This window comes from Salarias fasciatus, chromosome 1, assembly GCF_902148845.1.
Source record: "Salarias fasciatus chromosome 1, fSalaFa1.1, whole genome shotgun sequence".
Classification (NCBI taxonomy): Eukaryota; Metazoa; Chordata; class Actinopteri; order Blenniiformes; family Blenniidae; genus Salarias; species Salarias fasciatus.
Window position 1 is genome coordinate 30,069,182 of NC_043745.1, and position 20,131 is coordinate 30,089,312.

General features: G+C 43.6%; 1 protein-coding gene across 4 annotated transcripts in view; it reads right to left on the reverse strand.

Annotated features, from left to right (window-relative positions):
- Nucleotides 1–19,800, reverse strand: part of dmxl2 (Dmx-like 2) — a 37,467-nt gene extending 17,667 nt beyond the window's left edge. For 2 of the 4 annotated variants that reach the window (XM_030093198.1, XM_030093207.1), the window contains exons 1-25: nucleotides 19,390–19,799; nucleotides 11,531–11,656; nucleotides 11,191–11,262; nucleotides 10,997–11,075; nucleotides 10,656–10,800; nucleotides 9,887–9,953; nucleotides 9,578–9,750; nucleotides 7,828–8,008; nucleotides 7,549–7,729; nucleotides 7,191–7,409; nucleotides 6,824–7,095; nucleotides 5,895–6,161; nucleotides 5,498–5,727; nucleotides 4,973–5,175; nucleotides 4,323–4,444; nucleotides 3,950–4,039; nucleotides 3,715–3,820; nucleotides 3,508–3,627; nucleotides 3,171–3,398; nucleotides 2,662–2,948; nucleotides 2,120–2,292; nucleotides 1,370–2,021; nucleotides 949–1,269; nucleotides 745–864; nucleotides 349–484 (exon numbers count right to left, since the gene is read on the reverse strand). In XM_030093198.1, coding sequence (XP_029949058.1) covers nucleotides 349–484; nucleotides 745–864; nucleotides 949–1,269; nucleotides 1,370–2,021; nucleotides 2,120–2,292; nucleotides 2,662–2,948; nucleotides 3,171–3,398; nucleotides 3,508–3,627; nucleotides 3,715–3,820; nucleotides 3,950–4,039; nucleotides 4,323–4,444; nucleotides 4,973–5,175; nucleotides 5,498–5,727; nucleotides 5,895–6,161; nucleotides 6,824–7,095; nucleotides 7,191–7,409; nucleotides 7,549–7,729; nucleotides 7,828–8,008; nucleotides 9,578–9,750; nucleotides 9,887–9,953; nucleotides 10,656–10,800; nucleotides 10,997–11,075; nucleotides 11,191–11,262; nucleotides 11,531–11,656; nucleotides 19,390–19,476 — 4,657 coding nt within the window. In that variant the 5' untranslated portion in view covers nucleotides 19,477–19,799. Of the gene's footprint in view, nucleotides 1–348; nucleotides 485–744; nucleotides 865–948; nucleotides 1,270–1,369; nucleotides 2,022–2,119; nucleotides 2,293–2,661; nucleotides 2,949–3,170; nucleotides 3,399–3,507; nucleotides 3,628–3,714; nucleotides 3,821–3,949; nucleotides 4,040–4,322; nucleotides 4,445–4,972; nucleotides 5,176–5,497; nucleotides 5,728–5,894; nucleotides 6,162–6,823; nucleotides 7,096–7,190; nucleotides 7,410–7,548; nucleotides 7,730–7,827; nucleotides 8,009–9,577; nucleotides 9,751–9,886; nucleotides 9,954–10,655; nucleotides 10,801–10,996; nucleotides 11,076–11,190; nucleotides 11,263–11,530; nucleotides 11,657–19,389 lie in introns of all 4 variants that reach the window. The other 2 variants (XM_030093217.1, XM_030093224.1) reach the window with 2 other exon arrangements.
- Between the last annotated feature and the right edge of the window lie 331 nt (nucleotides 19,801–20,131).

The window sequence follows — 20,131 nt, forward strand, 5'->3', positions numbered from 1 at the left end:
CAGCAGATTAAGTATTTACAGGAATGCACCAATTGAGACAGAGCATATATGCTCAGCCTGTACGTCAATGACCTTAAATCCTCCCTGATAAATGTCTCTTAGCTCATATTTGCAGAGTCATTTTGCAGGAATTAATCCATCTTGAAGTAATAAAAAAAAACGTCTTAAAAAGACATGCAAACTGTTTGTTGTGACTCAAGAAGTTGATAATGCTTCATGACTTCTTCAGGAATCAAAACTAGAATCGCACAAAATATCCTTGTGAAATATGGAAAACTCATTAACAGCATGTCATTTATTACATATAATGAACAGAGATTACATTAACCACACATATAAATAGGCTACCTGTGTACTGCTGATCCGTGGAGCTGGTGACCTCTGCACTGGTGGTCGCAACAGTGTCAGCTAAGGCCACCAGGAACATCTGCTCCAGTCTGGTGAGTCCAGGAAGGCTGGAGTGCATGAGATGACTCGACAATACCTGGATACGCACAGGAAGAAAGCGAGCAGATGAAGCGCAGAGGAAAGCAGAGAAATGTTACAGGGAAATGACTGGATTGCTGTGGGCAGACAAGCCTGCTTGTTTTTCACACCGTAATTAACCCCAACCGTCATTAACATGATTCACATGAGTGTTAATGCAACAAAATTAAAATAATTTCACACAACCTTAAAATTATGATCACCGCGAGAGTATATTATTATACTGTATACAGACAGTACAAAAGCACTAGAGCGTACCTGAGCATGCTCTGGTCCAAAGTAGGTCGGTCCATACTGAGAGAGGTTGATCACTCGAGACCTCTTTTCTGGCTTATCAGTGGCAAAGTTCACAAAGTCGTCGGTGGTGACCGCTGGAACCTGTTTATTTACAAAGAAAACAGCCAAACAGTTACCCACAAGTCACTACAAACATCAAAATCAGTTCAAGTTTTCTAAACCGACCTGGAAGAGATCGGCGTATTGATCCTCTGTGGACTTCTGGACTCCCTCACTGTCGGCTGCCTTGGCAGTCTCTTCCGGTCCCTTGTACGAGGTGTCGAGGTCGGCCAACATGAGGGAGTAAAGGGGCAGGGGCGGGATGGAGTTGATCTCCGTGTAGTCCCTGCCTCCGTCGCGTCCGGCCACTATGGTGTCTTTTGCGGTGCTGCCGGTCACGCTGATTGTCCGAGACAGGTGTCGTCTGGCTCCGCCCTCGCCTGCCTCCACGTCTCTCACTACGGCGACTTCCCCGGCAATACACTTCACCAGGTGAGCGAGGATTGCCTGATGCACAAAAGAGCCATGTTCGTACGCTCACTGTTACCAATAGAAAATAACAATGATTAAAAAAAAAAAAGTATTTCGTGCCACCAGAGAAACTCACCTTGGCACGACGAACCTTGCCCAGGTCCATGAGTTCCAGCAGCTGAGTGGGATGATACTGGGGCAGCGTCGGCGACAGGGAGTGAGCTGCTTCAAACAGCCCTCCTTCCTGAAGACCTGCTGGCGCACGAAGAGCTTCATCTACCGCGGCGCTCCCTTCGAACACGCTCTTCGACCTGGCTCTGCCCTCGAACACTGAGGAAGAACCTGTGGTTTGACCTCCTGCGATGTCTACGGATGACAGGTTGCCCTCTTCTCCCTCGCCAGGCTTCTTGTCTTGATGCCACTGAGCGTACACGTGCATTTCGCAGTCCATGCCCACCACCAGGATGCCGTCCCGGACCCAGGAGAGAGAGACCGGCAGCGATGGCGTGCCATCCACAGATGACAGGAGGTCCACAGATCGAAGCAGGATCCAGCGTGAGCGGATGCCCTGCTTGATGCTGCCCCCTAGAGGAAGGGTGATGACAGCCACCCCCTCCTTACTGCTGGTCTGCTCGTTGACCATGCCGGAGATGCGGCCGTACATGAGAATGTTGGAGCCGACGCCCACAGTCAGGATGTGCGACCCGTCTTCTTTTGAGAGCCAGTCCAGGTGAACGTAGTGCTTGATGTTGGGTGAGCTATGATCTCTGGTCATGTACAGATCAAACCTAAAGAGCAATAAATAGGATTAAAAAAAACAAATGAGATAACAAAAACAATTACAAAACTGATTAAAAATACTCCAAAAACACTACGTCCTTCTTACCTGCTGTAGACAAAGAGGTTGGAGTCCACACTGACTCTTGGATCTAGCGTTGATGTAGGTCTGGTGAAGTCATCCAGATGGAGAGTTTGCTCTAAAACCCACTCTGATCCTCCAGTGGACTCGCACTCATAGATGGACACGTGCATAGAGAAGTTCTCTCCAGAGCTCTGCAGCTGAGGAGAAGAGGTAGAGCACGGTGTAAATATCTAAAACACATGCAGAGTGACACGGGGCCATGCTCCACTTCCTTTAGTGTTGTGAATCATCATGAAAGGTCACGATGACGGACGTCTGACCACTTTTCACTAACAGCTTACTGAACAATCACACGAGTAAAATGCAATATAAGGCATTCTGTACTTATCTAGTTCCTCACTCACACTATTTGCTTTCTGTAAAAATGCGTTTCTATGCTAATATATGTAGTATCATTATCTACTACAGGAATCCAGGAGATGTACCGTATTCATCAATATTTATTGACTGCATTTACATTAAATCATGCTCTCCAAAACATTCCAATGCAACTTTTGATTTCCCACCTGTCCCGGTCGTGGCTGCTTGAACGCCACGGCCAGCCGGCCGATGTATGAGCAGGACACGGCGACAGGCCGCCCCGACACACACACGGCACTGTTGTTGTCTTCCTCCTCATTCATCAGGGCCCAGGGCTCCCAGCGGAACGCTCGGTTGTCCTGGCCATCCTCGCTGTAGCCCTCATCCCCCTCCACGGCGCAGCGCCAGAACCGTACGCGAGAGTCGGAGCAGGTTGTAACAATCAGGTATGGAGCCAGGCACACAGGGTAGATGGAGGAGGAACTCAGATGACCTAGCAAAATAAAAAGAAGAAGAAGAAGTGTGAAAACACAAGCAAAACAAAACTAAGACATTTCAACATTTCATGCAAATGTGGTGCTTTTTGGCTCATTTCAAAATTTCTGATATTTCTCAACTGATCTGAAACAAAGATAACACGTCACCGCAATTTAAAGAACAAGTACAAGCAAGAGTTTGATGGTTCTTTTTGATTTGGCAACAACAGGGATTGTACCTGCGGAAGGGGTTGCCCTGGTAACCTCCACCCCATGAGGCAGGTCCAGCCGCTTGCTGTACACCAACTTGGAGCTGAGGATGAGTTTGCTCGCTGATTGCAAGTTAGCTGTAGAAGCCGACCGTGGCAAGGGTCTGACGGGCGAGGTCTCTGGAGAAGAGTCTGGATTCATAACTTGATTGGGAACCATTAGTTGACTCTGGAAGCTATAATCTGGACTTGGTTCATCTGGAAACAATCAAACAGAAATGTTAAAGCATGCATTCAGATTTCCAAAGGATATGCTTTGTCTTCAAAGATGACAGCAACAACCGAGATGTCTGAAGCTCAGACTGACCAACACAGGCTTGCACAGACTGAAGGTGCAGGTGCCACATCTGCAGGACAGAGTTCCTGTTGAGATCCTTTTCTATCACAACCAGAAAAAACTTCTCCGAAAATGGTGCTGGTTGGTACTCTACAAGGAGAGAGAGCGCGAGAAAAAATTCATTGAATCACCATCAGGTCTAAAAGAGGGGAAGGAAGAATTAGCAGTAATGTTCACCTTCACCAGGAAAGGCAGATGTGAATGCTTCTTGTTCTTTCTGTGGCTTGTAACCGAGAATAAAGTCCTCTTGGAAGACATGCAGCAGTTGGGTGTTGGCGCCACACTGGACGGATATGAACACATTATCAGTTCCTGATGTCTTTGGGTGTACACAGTGTCAGGAATGTGAGACCAGGATTTCTGTAAACGGCTGATCTGTAGTTAGCATGAAAAACACAGAGCGGCTGCTGACCTGATTTGTGATGACGTCCAACTCGATGATACATCCAGGTCTGGCAGTGGACTGCTGGCTGACGATGTTGAACACTTCGCCCACCAGTTTCTAAAAAGAAATGCATATGAATGAGGAATTTTTGTCTGTGAATTTCATTTCAAACTAACAGTGACATGACAACCGTCTAACTTAATATGTTCTCTGTAAAAGTTATAGTATGGTAGGGTAGACTAAAGATTATTTTGAAACAAGAGGCAGAAACAAAAAAACATTTTTTTTTAAGAGAGCGGACTTTGTGAACCTGATGTCAACATGTGAAACAAATCCCATAATTACTTCTGAGTGAGCGATCACAGCATTTTTCTGCACTGTTTAAACAGATTCAACTCACAGAAGTCTCAGGATCCGACAGTTCATCCAGCAATTTTCTGGCATCCACCACAGCTTGATAGAGACGCAGATTTTTACCATCTGATGCCACGAAGCAGGCGCTGGCACTGTTACAGTACGTTCCTGATGGGCACAAACATGTTTGTAAGAAACGATTTCATCCCCATGCAATGCATCAGTAATGACTTGCTCACAATTCTCCAAAACTCATAATTAAGGTAGTTTGGAAACAAGCGTGGAAAGTAACTACAAATTTCACCTCTGGAAGGATAAAACAACAATTTAGAGGAACGAGACCCTATAAAAAAAAAGATACTTTTAAGTCTTTGGCATAAAAATATACAGTTTTCAACCTATGCATTAGTAGCCAAAGAATATTTTGAGTGGAAAATGTGATTACAAAATTTGGTTATGTTTGTGACGGCACATGCTGGAGACATGGCCTAATTCACATCTGCACATTTCCTTCTACGAGTTTGTCTCTTGCCACACAGTGAATAAAATATGTGCTCCTACAGGCACAAAACAGAAGCTCATTTGATTCAGGGAAGGTAAAACTTCCTTTTTTTAAGTTGAACCTCATAACATCAGCTTTCTGCACTGTCATCCGATAAAATTTAAATTCATATTAAAAATGCACTGCGCGTTTACCAAGTACAGAGCTGGGCACGAGTGTAGGAAGCCAAGCAACATTGCTGAAGGCAGAGGTGTGCAGAGAGTTGATGCGGGCCAGTTCAGAGACGCCTCCAGTGCAAGACAAGGGTCCAATGTGGTCCACTCTCCACAAGATCAGCTCACTGTATATGGCATTGGGGTCGTGAAAGGTCCTTGTTGCTGCATTACGAAGCTGCTTCCTGTCAATGCAAAAGAAAGTCGGGATCAGTTCTAGTGTTACCGATACTGAACCTCTAGAGAAGCATGTTAAGTATTTCAGCCATGTCATCCATGTCTGTCTTTTCCACAGAAAAAAGCTATGTGTGCACAAGAAGACTGCGTGCGCAGTAGGTCACTGATGTTAGTTGTGTTCTGGCATTGTAGCATGAAGCTATGTTGTTGCTGTGGTATGTAAGAGATAGTTCAGTTATTCCGTTTTTTTTTTTTTTTGGCTTCTTGGTTTCAGGTACCTGAACTATTGAACTTGTAGAGCATGAACTAAAATGAGCATATTTTCTGTACCTGGGAAGTCCCTTTGGTAGAGGAAAGGTGGGAGGCTGCTCCCCTTCCAGGCTGCCGGGGGCCGAGGGAGGGGTGAGCAGGGCATTGTGGTGAGAGGAGGTCAGCAGCAGTGGCAGCACTGTGTGACAGGCCTGGTCATTCAGATGAAAGCGGTGGCCGCAGTACCGAAACTTGTGAGATACTGTCAGTACATTGGAAAAGGCGGAACGCTCAGCAAATGTCACTGCCCACTGCAGAGAGAGAGAGAGAGAGAGAGAGGGAGCCAAACATTTTATGAGGCAGGACATGCTAAACAAACACAATTAGTTCACGTGACCTCGATAAGATTAGGTTATTTGTGTACATCATGCAGAGTGGTACCTTATGAAGAAAAAAAAAAAGAGAGTGCATCTTATACCTGGTTGAGGGATCCGTCAACATGTTTGGAGACCATCATGACGGCAGGACTAATGCCGAGGCCAGGGCTGGGAGAGGAGGCCAAAGCAGGTGATCCCAGGCCGGCCGAGGCTGACGCAGAATGGGAGACATGAGCCATCCTCCCCTGTTCGTTTCCCCCGGCGCTCTCACCCTCGGTCAAAGTGCAGGCGTACATGAGGATGTTTTTGCTCAGTGAGTTAGCATCACCTGTGGGAAATGCCACTGGAATACGAGAGGAGAAGGACACCTGGAGGGACAGGATAAAACCATCAGGATCATAGGCCAGGGAGTCAGAGTCTTCAGTTTAAGGTCTGCCAAACTGATTTTCTGTTAGTATTTCTCTGGGCCTAAAAAAATATCAACTGTTTTGACATTTGCGTGGATTTGTACAGTCATATGAAACTCCACTTAAAAAGGTCTGTGTCTTCTATTGTTACAGTCATTACACATCTGATTTGTCTGCATGATGAACTTTAAAACTGTAGTCAGTGCAAAACAGTTACAATAAGAGTAGTGAAATATGTTCTTTTCTTTAACATTGTCGGATGAGTTTTATCTTCTTCAGCTCATTTTGTTTTGCGAGTGCCGCTTTTCTTTATGACAGCAGGGCTAGCTGGCGCTAACTTCTCACTGCATATTAATATAAAAATGTGTGTGTGAATGTGAAAATACATTTGGGCTCATTAGCTTGTCTTTGAATCATTAAGGTTTGCAAAGTACACAGATTTTCAAAACTTTAACAGCATCAAATCCTCAAAACTCTTGCTTCTCAAAAGTGCCAAGTCATTTTCCAATTTAGACAAAGCCTGACCACAATTATGTAGCAAACAGTTCGTGCATGCAACAGGGATTCTCCTCTGCCCAATGACAAAAAAAAAATAGGACGGGGAAAGTATCATTCATGTTCACCTGAACTTGTCTGAAGATGCCCTGGTTGAACTCATCCAGGTATTTTACGTGCCAAACCAGGAAAGATCCATCAGAGGGATGGATGGTGAACAGCATGTCAGGGCTTTTGTTCCACTCTGTGGTCAGAGTCTCCATCTTCCGCTCCAGCAGCATGGAGGGCAAAGGCATGCTGGAGCTGGATCCAGGGGAGGAGGCCTTGGTGCTTCCCTGCTCTGCTGACTCACCCTCCTCTCCGTGCTCGGAGGATGCTTTGTCAGACATCTCGTCCAGATCTAATGAGTCACAGAACAATATGCTTTTACAACGTGATGTTATTTTAAGCGACCGAGTTTGAGTAAAGCGATGCGGGCCCCGATGTGCGTCATACCAAAGTCAAACTTCATGGGGGATCCTTCGGGGTCTAGGGGGTCTTCAGCAGTCTGGTCCAGCTGCTGTTCGGAGAACTTGCGGAGCTGCAGCATAAAGAGATCCATGGAGGAAGTGAAGCTGAGATCTTTATTGTTTAGCCAGTGAACCATAAAGCCTCCACCACCGGTACCATCATCTGGGTTGAACACTGCAGAGTCTGCTAGCATTGATGGGATATCTGAAAAAAAAAAAGGCATGTCGACGGAAGTTATCAGAAAATATTGAATACATTGTTACAATTTCCAGCTGCCCTGAATGACTCATCCTCTGATAAATACCATGTATTTTTAGATTCACATCCAATAATAACTGCTTACCTGTGTTGGGGTTAATACTGGCTGAGATATGAAAGTGACAGAGAGCGTTGGCATGGTGAGCGATGTGGCGGTGAGTGTGTGCATCCTGTGTGCCGAGCTGGGAGGGGAGCAGCTCACTGTGTGCCACAAGGGCAGAGGATCGTCGTCGACCCCGGCGCAGGTGTTTTAGGTGGTGGATTGACTTTAAAAAACACACACACGCAGACAAACGGATCAAACAATCACATTTCTGCCTCTACATTTGATTAATAATTGCTGATGATATGAGACATAAAGTACCTCTAAAGCATGCTGGATCTTGTCCTTATTGCCTCCCAGGCCTGGCAGGCTGGAGCTGAAGGTGTGTGTGTTCTCAGAGATCTGTCCTCCAAGCAGACTGTCTTCGGGTAATAGAGTCTCCGACCACAGCCGACACACACCGTCTTCACAGGATGTCAGCAACACATTGCACACTGAACCCCTTGAAAACAGCAACACAATTCCAGCGTCAGTTTTTATTAAAGCTGGAGATTTAACAAATATTCATTAAAAACACCCCTCACACCCTGCACTGACATTACGCAAAGATTTATCTGTTTCCTATTGTAAACACTTTACATATTGTTTTTTTTAAATTGTCTCTATTTATATGACTTTTCCATTCTACTTTTTAATACTTTATATTTTATTCTGTTTCCCAGGATTTGAGTATGGAATATCGTACCATGTCAGTGTACTGGCAGAACAATAAAGAATCCTGAATAATCATTTTACTATGTTTTTAAAGAGATCTATGACTATGGACATCATAGATTAGCCTGAAAAAATTCTGATTCAGTAACAAACATAGTCTTAATCTTTACATCAAAATTATAACACCTAATAGATGACCTTGAAAAAAAAAAGATCGTAAAAAGCTTAATGGAAAGTAAAAACTGACATGTGAATGCTGAAATTTTCTTGCTGGTTGGAAGACACAAAAGCAAAAGGGAAATAAAATCGAAGTAAAAAAGGCTGAATGCCATTTTATGGCCTGCTTTCACACATGATTCAGCATCCTTAATTTTCTCTACAACCACAGACAAATCAGACTGATGCCAAACAACCACAAAACAGCTCAAGGCACCAGTTTAATGGTTTGTAATTTTAAAGTTACAAACAAAAAGTTTGGTTTTCAAGTTCTGGTCCCTGTACTGAGAAAATTATCTATATTTTTACACATGTCCAGTGTGCCATTCCAGGGTGCAAAGCATCATTCTTTAAAAACTACTTTGTCCACATTGCAATGAAAAAAAAGTGTTGTGATAAACTCGGGTAGAATTTTTTTTTTCAACATCAAAATACAGTGATTTAAGTTTCCATGAATTAATATCTTAAAGTACTGAACCAGGCAAATTCAGTATTTTGATTTCAAACTTTGTGCTGTTTTCTAGAGTAGTGGCTTCCAACCTGAGGTCCAGGACCCCTCGACGGGGACCTCAAATCACAGGTGGGCCAAAGTTTTTGCTGCAGTTGTCAAAACGATATTAACACCTTTTCACTTCTACAGCACACTATCACAGCCGGCCTATGAAACAGCTCAGTATTTTAAGTGAACTGCGTTTGAAATACTTCAGGCAGATTGGAGAAGTGATGCACAGTCCAAAAGTTAATCTAGAAGGTTCCAGGAAAAGAAAGTTTGGAACTGCTGCTCGAAAACTGGTGGTTGGCCAGCTCCTTTTCAGTGGGTTGTGGGTTTTTTCCAGGACAGAAAAAAAAAAACCTGTTAACCTTTGTGCATGGTGGAAGGCTGCAGATTCAATCACTATATTGAGGACAACAGAGGATGGAAATGAGGTGTTTGAATGTGAGATATTAAAGCTGGCCTAACTGAAAGGTCAATTTGGACCTATGGTTTGACATCACATTTTATTTTACATTATTTTAAGAAGTGTAACAATTTTGTTGGTGTAGGCAGCAGCTTGCTGTTAAGGGATAATGTTGGGTCATAAAGCAAGACCAGTGGAGAATAGGAAGGTATATGTATCACGTTTTGATAGAGGGTGCTTACTTTGGCATGTACTTGCTGGTCTTCCTCCAGGACATCCCAGTGACTGAGCGAGGATGCGCCAGGTAAACAAAGGAGAAGTGAACAGGAAGAGGCTTTTTGTCTGATGGGTCCTGAACCACCACCGCAGAGCGCCAACCCGTGGTGGGATACCACACCTTGAGTAAACAGTCATCCTGTATACACACACACACACACACACACACGCACGGCATTATCATAGCAGCCAAACACATCCTCAAAGAGTACACAATTATGCAAAAAGATCCAATAATTGGGTGTTTTGTGATGTGTCAACATGATTTGTTTTACCTTTCCAACAGTTGCAAAGTACTCTCCATCAGGAGACCACTTGGCGACGTGAACAGAAGCAGCGGTCCTAAGAGGTACAAGCAGACAAACAATAATATCAGCTACAGTCACTTCTTCATGGGAGACGCTCAGCAGAGCAAACAAGACAAGTAGTTTCCTGTCAGCAGTCCATGTGTGTCAACTTTGCGTTGCGGCCACTCCAGCGCTCACATGACCTTGTTTCATGGGTTTCCATGTGTCATCATATTACAATTAGAAAAATGGCTTTATATTTTTATGTCTGTTTACGCAATACAAACCACAGGCTGCACACTAAAGAGACAGGATAAGACTACATAAAAACAGTTAATCAGTAACTACCTATGTTTTTACTGGAGAAAATTAGAATTTACCAACTTTAAAGAGAAAGAACTTTAGTTCATGTTTTTTCTGCACAGGGAGGGAACTGAGACGAGACTGCATGACAGGACAAAAATGACCAGGGGTAAGAGAAGGTCATTTATTTTGCAACAATTTCATTTTCGACAACTGAAAATGAAACTGCTCAATCACAATTTTTGATAGTTTTGATTTACAAGGAAAACTGCTGCCCAGCTTAACATTAACTGACTTTGCTGACAAGAAACGTCCACAATCGCTTTGAAAAAAGCTGCTGACTTAATATATAGACCATTCTGATTAAATGTGTTTCTTTTAGGAAGTCAATAAGGCGAGGTTGTTGTATCAGTATTTAAAAAAAAAAAAAAAAAAAAAAAAAGCAGTAACGCACTTGCACTGCCAGACACAGTTCCAGTCGTTGAGGACAGGGTGGGGCCGGTCCTCCATCAGCTGCCCATCCTCCTCCTCTATTAGGGCGTCTGTCAGCGGAGGAGCCCACAGCTGGAGCCGCTCCGTTGCTGCTAGGATACGGTTCCCTGAGGACACAAAAGCACCGTGATGCACACCTCGTGTCCCGCGTTGTCTACTACAGTACACACAGGGCCACGCACACACGCGGTGACATAATCCACTTCGGTTCAGACAAGCCAAAGAGGGTCAGAAGTAAGAGCTGTGTGCTCCGAGGATTAATTCTGCTCAAACATCTGTCGAACGCAGAAAGCAAAGGTGTACCTTGCGGGTCCCAAGCCAAGTTGTAGGTGATGGCATCAAGGAAGAACTGTCCTGTCTTTTGCCACTGATAGTTAAGCTGCTGTTAGTGGTGGGAGAGCGACAGACACCATGCAATGTTATTGGCACACAGGTGTGATTAAACCCGGCACACAATGATGCAAATCACAGCGTCTGCCTCGAACAGTCACGCTTACCTTGTGGCGTTTATTTGGGTTGGTAGAAAGAGGTTCAAAGATGCAGACTGTGTTTCCATAGGACGCAGCAATCTAAAAATAAAGAGCTGTGTTCATCATCACAACATTGCTCACCCCATCAGTGCTTCTGCACCGTCATTCCCGCGGGAGATGGGCAGGAGGGGAGTGGTGCAGGAGGGCAGGGAGACAAGAGCATGGGCAGTGCAAGACGGCAGCAAGCACAGCTAAATGTGCCTCTTTATGCGCAGCGTCACCGATAATGTCTTCTGGCAACCCAGGAGGAAAAAAAAAACCAAGATCTGTGTGTGGGAGTGTGTCTCAGTGTGCAGTCGACACTTACCCTGCCAAGCTGGTGGGAGCACTCCACGCAGCCCACCTGTATGTTTCCATTCTGAGCTCCCGGGATAATCTGAACACAATCAAAGTCACTCGCCAGTATCACCACATCACACCCCGAGCCATAGGCCTGAAAACCAGACAGAAGAGACGCAACTGAATCAGATGACTGAACAACAAACAAATGAAACAAGACAGGACTCATCACCAATACATTTACCCACAAACCTTTGAAAGGAATATATTGTACACTTCATTGCTCAGTGTCTAAGGTTCCTCATTGTTGAGTATGTTTAGAGGTGAATACAATCAAAGACAATCAGTGCATCACAGGCCGCATTATTACTGAAGGACATGCACACAGCCATTGTGGTTCATTCACACACAGCCACAAAACAAGTGAGTGCTGGCAGATGCTGAACCTGCTGATTCATAAACTTCAAGCCAGTCGCATCTCTCAGGCAGTTTTACTAATCAAAGTGAAGTATGGGAGCGACAGCTCAAGATATCGAAGTAGCTTTTCCAGGATATTATGTGATTAGTTGAATAGTGCAGAGTAGCAAGACAACAAACAGACAACTTCAATTTGGAGCAAGTGTTCACTTTTATTATGGAAAATGATGTGATGAATAAATTTGGGAAAGAAAACAGACTAATAAGATACATTAACACTTAATACTTTTATCTCTACTGCAAACATGCTATAAAAATGTGACAAAATGCATGAACCTTCATGTATTTCAGGGTTAAAACAACATATTAATGTAGTTTAAAAACAATGTGTTGCATTAATCCTACATACCCATCAAATAAAACACAATGGTCACTTATAAGACTTACAAATTGTAATTGTACTTCACTTATAAAGCACCTTCTTTCACTGCTTGCGCCGTGCCCAAATAACATTCATCCATTCACACACCTGTGAAGGCGTCTGCCATGCAAGATGCTCAACCCATCCACTAGGGTTCAGTGTCTTGCTCATGGAGAGGGGGAAACTGGCAATCGAAAACCAACAACCTTCCAATTGCGACACAACCTCTCTCCCACCTGAGCCACAGTCGCCTTTTAAATGACCATGAATTTATGCAGGTTGATTCAGAGTACAGTGATGTAATCTGATATAATGTTCTAAAAACTAAGCATGCAATCAAGAAAACCATCTCTAGAAACAAGTACGAGACACATTTTCTATCAAAAGTCTAAAATATTGTTTTGCACTGCCTCCTTTTAACTGAAATGAACCTTGCATATGTTTGCATTCAGAGTTGGAGCCAAACAGGTGCAGCACAGTGGGAATATTAAACTCAGAAAATTAACAAAATGTTCCGAACGTTATCTGCACTGATCATTACTCCAACGCAGAAACAAGGCCCTCAATAGCTCTAATATGAATACTACATGAGAAGGGTGCGATACCAGCACAGCTTGACCGTTATTTTAAACCAGCACTGGCAGCCTGCAGCGGCAAAACTAACGCAGGAGACGAATAATGTGACTAATACACCCTCGGATGCAGCTGTGAATCAAACTGCATGGAAAACATTTCACTTTTACGCAAGTAAACACAGAGACACCAAACAAGCAAATTTCCTCCTCTAACGGGCTGATCCGTGTTAAGATTTGCAAGAGGAGCTGGAAGGAAAATTGATCCGATTATTATAGCTGGCGGCTGGCGTACATGTGCAGAACGGCGGCGGCAGCACCTGTGAGACAGGCTGCTGACCTCAAAGCAACAGTACAGTCAGGATGACGGCTCCAGTCTTTCATTATTCAAGAGAACAGGAGGAGCAGCTGAGAAACTCTGGGTCACACAACAAGGCAGGATTATTCGCCAAAGGTATGATACAAAGAGGCAGCAAGGGATGAAGTTATAGCAAAGATTGACCATGGACTATACTTAGCATATTGTAACAGAATATGGAAGTCACAGGCAGAAAGGAACTGAAGTAAGACGCCGCGTGTGCTTTACTATTATTGCAGTAGTGGCTGGTGCACATTATAGCTGGCATTAAGAGCGGTCACCGTCACGCACTGCCTACAACTGTTCAGCACCTCTCCACCTCTCTCTCCCACACACACACACACACACACACACACACACACAAATGAGAATAGGTGTCTTTAATGACGATTTTTTTTTTGCAGGGAGCTCATTTTTACCCAACAGGACATCGAGTGTATCATCACTACCTTAAAGAGGATGACCCATCATCACTGCTTTGTTCCTATTCCACTGCTCATGCAAAAAGCAAACACAGCACAGTTACATCTGGTAAAAACTGGGTCCAAGAGAAGAGAGAGAACTGTTGTACCAATCTCAAAAGCACTAACTCAACGTGTATTCATCTGATATCATGCTGTCCCAGTTTACTTAATGGCTTGAATAATCAGACAGATGGTGACAATTTCAATGCGCCTGTGAAAAAGGCTCATTAATAAATGGCATAATAATAGCGAACTACATTCATGTATTTGTATGTTTTCAGTTTTTAATGGATCTGAGACAGATCTGACCAGGAGTGTTGGCTTCATAAGAGAGGTCAGAGCTTTAAGTTTACACGTCACACAGTTCTATCAAATATTCCGCAATTCAGATGCAACACCTCACATTCAATGGGATCATCACAGACATTAGTCAGCTGAAACAACAATTTTGGGAACGAGTTTTGCAACATTATTTATTTAGAGTGAACAGGCTAAGACATCTCAACCTGAACAATTGCAGATTAATACACACAATTCAGTAGCAGGAATTCTACACCTACTATGTTGGAGAAAACCTTTTTATATACAGAGTATTCGATAAATAATGTTAGTGTCTTCTCTGACAAAAAATGCACTGTTGTTCACTTTATCGATTTTCTTACACTGTGTTTGTCTTTTGGGGTTCTTTCAAAGGAAATTAGATATTGAACAGTCATTACCAGAGAATCACATCTCTAGTCTGCAGCACTTCAATAATAATCAAGAGGTGCCACATATTGTCCTTTAATGACACATACATCTCGGTCGATTGGACTTATTTTGTCTGCAACATCAATGACTGGACAGATCTTTAAAAAACTGAGAAGTAAGCAACCCTATAATTACTATTTAGCTATGACTTTAGTTGCTGTAAAGCCAGTCTTTCAAGAAAACATGATAACATTGAGGGTTGCTGGAAATGTATTCCAGTGAATGCTATCTAGCTATTGAGTTAGGCTTGTTTGTAGAGGAAAAACACACCATTAAGGCATTACGGACTGTCCATACATACGGCTGCGTTTCACTCAAAAGTCGACTGATTGAACGTATTAGAAGCAGCAAACATGAACATGTTTCTGTTTTGGTGTTCGGAAGCAGAGATAGCGAGATGACGTTTTGCTGAAAGGACTTGCATTTCTGAAAATTTAAGAGATATTTATTTTAATCACTATTTGAACAAAACAAATCCGTCTCGTCTAAATGTAAAGTGATTGTTTAGCCGTTTATCAGTTTTTCCTTTCTTGTGTAATATTTTGGAATTGCATGTGGTGTGTTTGTCATGTGATTATCTTTGTCCTTATGGATTAGTGTCTGATAAAGAAAAGTGTGACAGACAGATATAAAACCTTTTTTTCCACCCTTTCTTTTTTAAAGTGGAAGAAAATATGCTTTTGGGTAAAATTACACCTCTGTTGGCAAAGCAAGTGTAAATGAGAAAACCACAGGAACCATGAACTTCAGATAAATTGCAAAAAATAAATTACATTTTCCATGAGACTGTTTACTGGACACCTTTGACTAAATGTTTTGTTCCATTTGGTACATGAATGGCAGCATGATCCAACCATTCCTCTTCTATTCCACTCCATCCTGTTCAGGGTCATAAGATACTAGAGGCAAAGGCGGATTCACCCTGTGCAGGTCACCAGTCCATCCCAGGACAAAAACACATGAGACACACAATCACACACACAGTCATTCATTCCTCCAGGCAATCTAGGGTCACATGCATGATTCAGGACCGTGGAGGGAAAACCCACACAGATACAGGGAGAACATGCAATTTCCACAGAGAAAAGCCTGGGATGTATTTAAACCCACCACCCACCAAGATAACACTCATGACAGACCTTGTTCCTTGCAATATTTCTTTAAAAACGATATCAATAATGCTGGCAACAGTTTAAAAAAAAGATGCCCCTCTGAATGGGTTTTGTTTTCTCAATGCAACTTTGGGAAACCCCTCTTCTTCTAAAGCTCACTCAGCAAATTGCATTCTGAGTCTACTAAAATAAAACCTGCTCATCTACAAGATATGTTAACATTACTCATGATAATTTAAAGAAAAGCTAACACACATCTCACTAATTAGGGATATTTAAAATGCTTTCTTTCAGAATGAAAACCACAAAGAGGAAGAATTAGTTGTTTAAATGTTATGTTTTTTTTCCAAGGATAGGAGTGAATGCAGTCATGTGCTGTGGTAATGAAAGCAGATAAGAGGAACAGATCACTTCTGCCTTCATTCCAGCAGATGCTACTTCTTACCCCAGCCCCACGCAACCATGCGAGCACGTCCCACATCCACAGCTGCGACCATAGCATGTAGCATTTTTTTTTTATGCCTGCGTTAGCTAGCAGACTTCAGGCGGAAGTTAAATGCTTCAGCTGCAGAGATTTTAAAAACACCATTGATCAGTTGTGACCTGTAACCTGGTGCTTCCGTCAGTCTGTAATAAGACACCGTCCCCGGAGAAGCCTATAGCAGACATGTACTTTGACCCTCCTGTCTACAGTCAAGCCATACGGGATTTTCTGTTCACGCCAACAAAACAGTGAACAACAACAAAAACTGCACTGAAAATAGCCTCGTTCTTTCTCCTGTCTGCTAGTTGGTCATATTGTATCGATTTTGATCTAAGTAGCCATTCACACCGGCAGCTGCAACTTAATGTAAGATTTCTTAGTGGCACAGTTCTATATTAATTCACTTTTTCAAGTGATTCCACAGTGATCTTAAATATTTATGACAATAGAGATTTTGTCTTAGCCTCACATGGATAATTTAATATATGTGTGCACGTTTTTGGTCATATTTAACTTTGGTACATAATACATGGTCTTGAGAAAAAAAAGAGGGAGGGAAATATATCTGCTTTGATTTGTTCTGTAATTGGTCTTGAAAATTCACATGTGAATCCAATACGCGAGCACCACCGCTGCACATGCAAATCTCTGCTAACAAAGGTCCAACAAAATCTGACGGGACTTTGCCTACAGGTGTAAGTAGTCATGCGTCTGCAGCACTAAAATTTGGAAAATATATGCCTGTATATATGCCTGAGAGACAATTCCCAAAAGAATTTATGTAATATCAGAAAATCATGGCCAGCTTTGAGTTTTTTTCTGCCTCACTTCCTTTCTGCACTATTTTCTGATGTTGGTCCTGATCCATAAAAGATGAAAGGCATAGATAGGAGAAATGGAGACAAGTCATAGTCCATGCGCTCTCTCACTCTGCTCTGTGGTTTACACGTGTATTCTATTTTTAGCAGATCTCACATCTGCAGCTTTGCATATCAAACCCAGGATGTTTGTGGGTGTACTTACATCCCTAACCATCAGGTAAGAAATGCGATAACCCACATGAAAATAAGTGTTTTTAATTGTCCGACATAAGACTCTGCTTTTCAGTGTTGTGTAATTCTTCATTAAGTCAATCACTTGTCTTTCAGCTTGATCTATTTATAGAACTGACAATAGCTATCATCTATTAGCCTCACTGGAAGGTAACATCAACACACCTGTAGTTCTCCGTCCATTCACAGTTAAACCCATCTCTTCCTGATTCTCTCAGTGTGTCAGTGCAAACAGTGGGATATGAAACGCCGTGCAGGCCCTGCTGGACGTGAAAAGCTCACGGTTTTGTCTGGGTTTGGCCTGGGAGCCCTTGGGGTCAGTGTGAGTGTAACTGAATTGGACACGATGTCGAGTGTTCTTCAAATACCCTCTCCGACACAGAACGAAAACACCAGGCACAGAAACTGGTGGCCTGTGGCAACATGCAAGGCTTCAGCTTCACCGTCATCTGTGTCTGCAGATATAGCCCTACATACAACATCTGCCTCTTTACATTTAGACTGCCTTGATCAGAGTGCGGCAAAAGCAAACTAATAATGTGTTAAAAAAAAGAAAATCTGAAAACAGAGAGGGCGAGTGATTTGCTGCACTGTACTCCGAGAAGCCAGGAAGGGAAGAGGAGGGTGTTTGTGCCTCGATAAAAATGATGAAACTGAGAGGTCAAAACAACAATAAGAAAACACCTCCTCACTAACAGGCAGCAGAAACAGTCCAACCCAAATCTGGCAGCCATTAGCCAGGCTTACTCTGATCTCAGCACGAGGGAAGGATGCGACTTCAAAGCTGCTTGAGAATTCATCGTCAGCCAGAATCCAGCTACTTCTGATTTCTTATGAATGCATGCGATGTTCAAGAAAAGCAAAACCTTGCAACAGAAGAAAATATTCTTTTATCATTTCAGTCTACAGAGAGCTTGCATGACAATGTAAGAACACCTCAGAAATAAACATTATTCCACTAAAGGTCAATACCTGCTTTGGAAAGGTTTGTTTTCCCCAGGAGATGTCCTAAAAGATCACCTCACTGTCAATAAAATCGTAAACTTTCAATACACTGCCTCTCAGTTCAAGACCATAATTTCACTTAACTCTGCTCTCAGGCATCTATTTGGTCATTTAGTGTTTGCATACAAAATATAATTCGAAACAAGACCAAATGTTAGAGAGATGTCAAATAGCATTCCCATTATGGTAGTATAACCTCTGCAGGAGCCGGGTAGCCCATTCATTTCACTGAAAGACAAACATTTGTTGGAGTTATGAAACATTGTGTACTATTTCCTGCCTGCAAAACAAAAGAGGCTGTAATATAATGCGCTCTTGCCATGTCTAGCAGCTGTAAATGGAGTACTGACTCTTGCTTCTCGGCCTTGTCAACTTGAAGCACAAAGAGTCATTTTGGTAAGTTGCCAGACCTCAGACAGACAAAGTGAATATTTATAGCCAGGGGATGTCAACATGTATGAACAACAGTGCTTGTGGAGATATAAAAAAAGACAGTCTGATTTACTGAAGGTGAATTGATGAGCGATAAGTCCGGTTTTTTGAGATGTGCCTCCTTGCAGATCAGCCTCTCCAGCTCATGTATCCATATAAGGCTCTGTACGTCAGGACTGGCGCAGCTGATGCCGGGATGACAGCGAGCTGATGATCCGTGAGGAGGATTTAACGCCAAATGGGAGCAAGCTTAGCTGCTTCGGCAAGCACACCAAACACGACGCGTTTGCTTTCTGGTGATATTGCGCAATTTGGTCAAACCCCAACCCCCCTCTCCCCTCCATACATTATCAGCTGTAGAGGGGGAGAGAGAGGGAGACAGAGGGGGGGAAAAAACGCTCGGTGCAAATATTGACCGACAATGTTCAGGCTGCACAAAGGGATTCCCTTGCAGTAATTCTAACGTTACGAGATGCAGCTAAAGGTCATTTGAGTGGCTAGCGCTGACAGCGATAAATAATAAAAAGCGTAGCAGATGCAGACGCCGCAGTTGGACGGCTGGTTGAGGCTCCTGACTTGTCAATGGCTGACTGCCTGTCAGTGTGAAGGGGAGCCGGAGCGGAGGATGCCCCGCTGCCTCGCCTGTTTGTGGCTCTTCTCGGTGCGGCAGTGGGGCTAGCTCACTAACCGGCTAGCTTTAGCTCGCTAGCTCCTCCGTGTACACAGTGTGAAGCTGGTTAGCCACCTATCGCGCTAGCTCGTCGGTCGTGAGCTCCAGTGGGTGTCATCTCCAGCGAATAACGTCAAAATAAAGGCTCACCGTGAACGGGATGTCATTCACGCTTCCCACCGAGTAGCAGCAGTCCCCGGGATTCACGGCTCCAGTCAGCACCTGGTGCAGATGCATCTTCCCTGTGTTTCAAGCAGCAGATGTGTTGTGGTTTTTTAATTATTTATAACGAGTCCACCCTTTCGGTTTCTCCATCTAGCGACGGCTGGGAATTCCATCAGTTATGTTAACGGCGTCCTCGGCCTGTCAGCGTCGTCCTCCTCCACGAACGGCGGCGGGGCCGCGGAGAGTGTGTGTTCCACCCGTACGGATGTAACCTCACCCGGTCCGGACATCTATTTAACGCGTAGAAGTGGCCGTCCGCCGCCTCTCGCTGTCAACACCATCCCCACGATTAATCGTGAGAGCCGAGGCAGCGGGATCTCTGCAGCGATCCTGACATGCGCGTTCCCGACGTTTTCCAGGCACGACTGAACAGCCATAGACATAGAACAGCTAGAAAAATGACCCCAAACAGGACTCTCGCCTAACACGTAATTTGACCACAAACTACAAAAGCGGAAGACAAGTGTTACATTGCTGCGTTTTATAGTTAAAAATACGCACATCTTGTTTCAATAATCAACCGTTTTTCTATTAATGCGCCGTGTATGTGATCTAGTATGCCTATTTCTACACATACGGGGCGCCAGTTTGTGGATTTGAGTTCATTGATCATGGGTGTCGGGTCTAGGGTAAAATAAAAAGTGATTGGGCAATAATGTCCTCACTA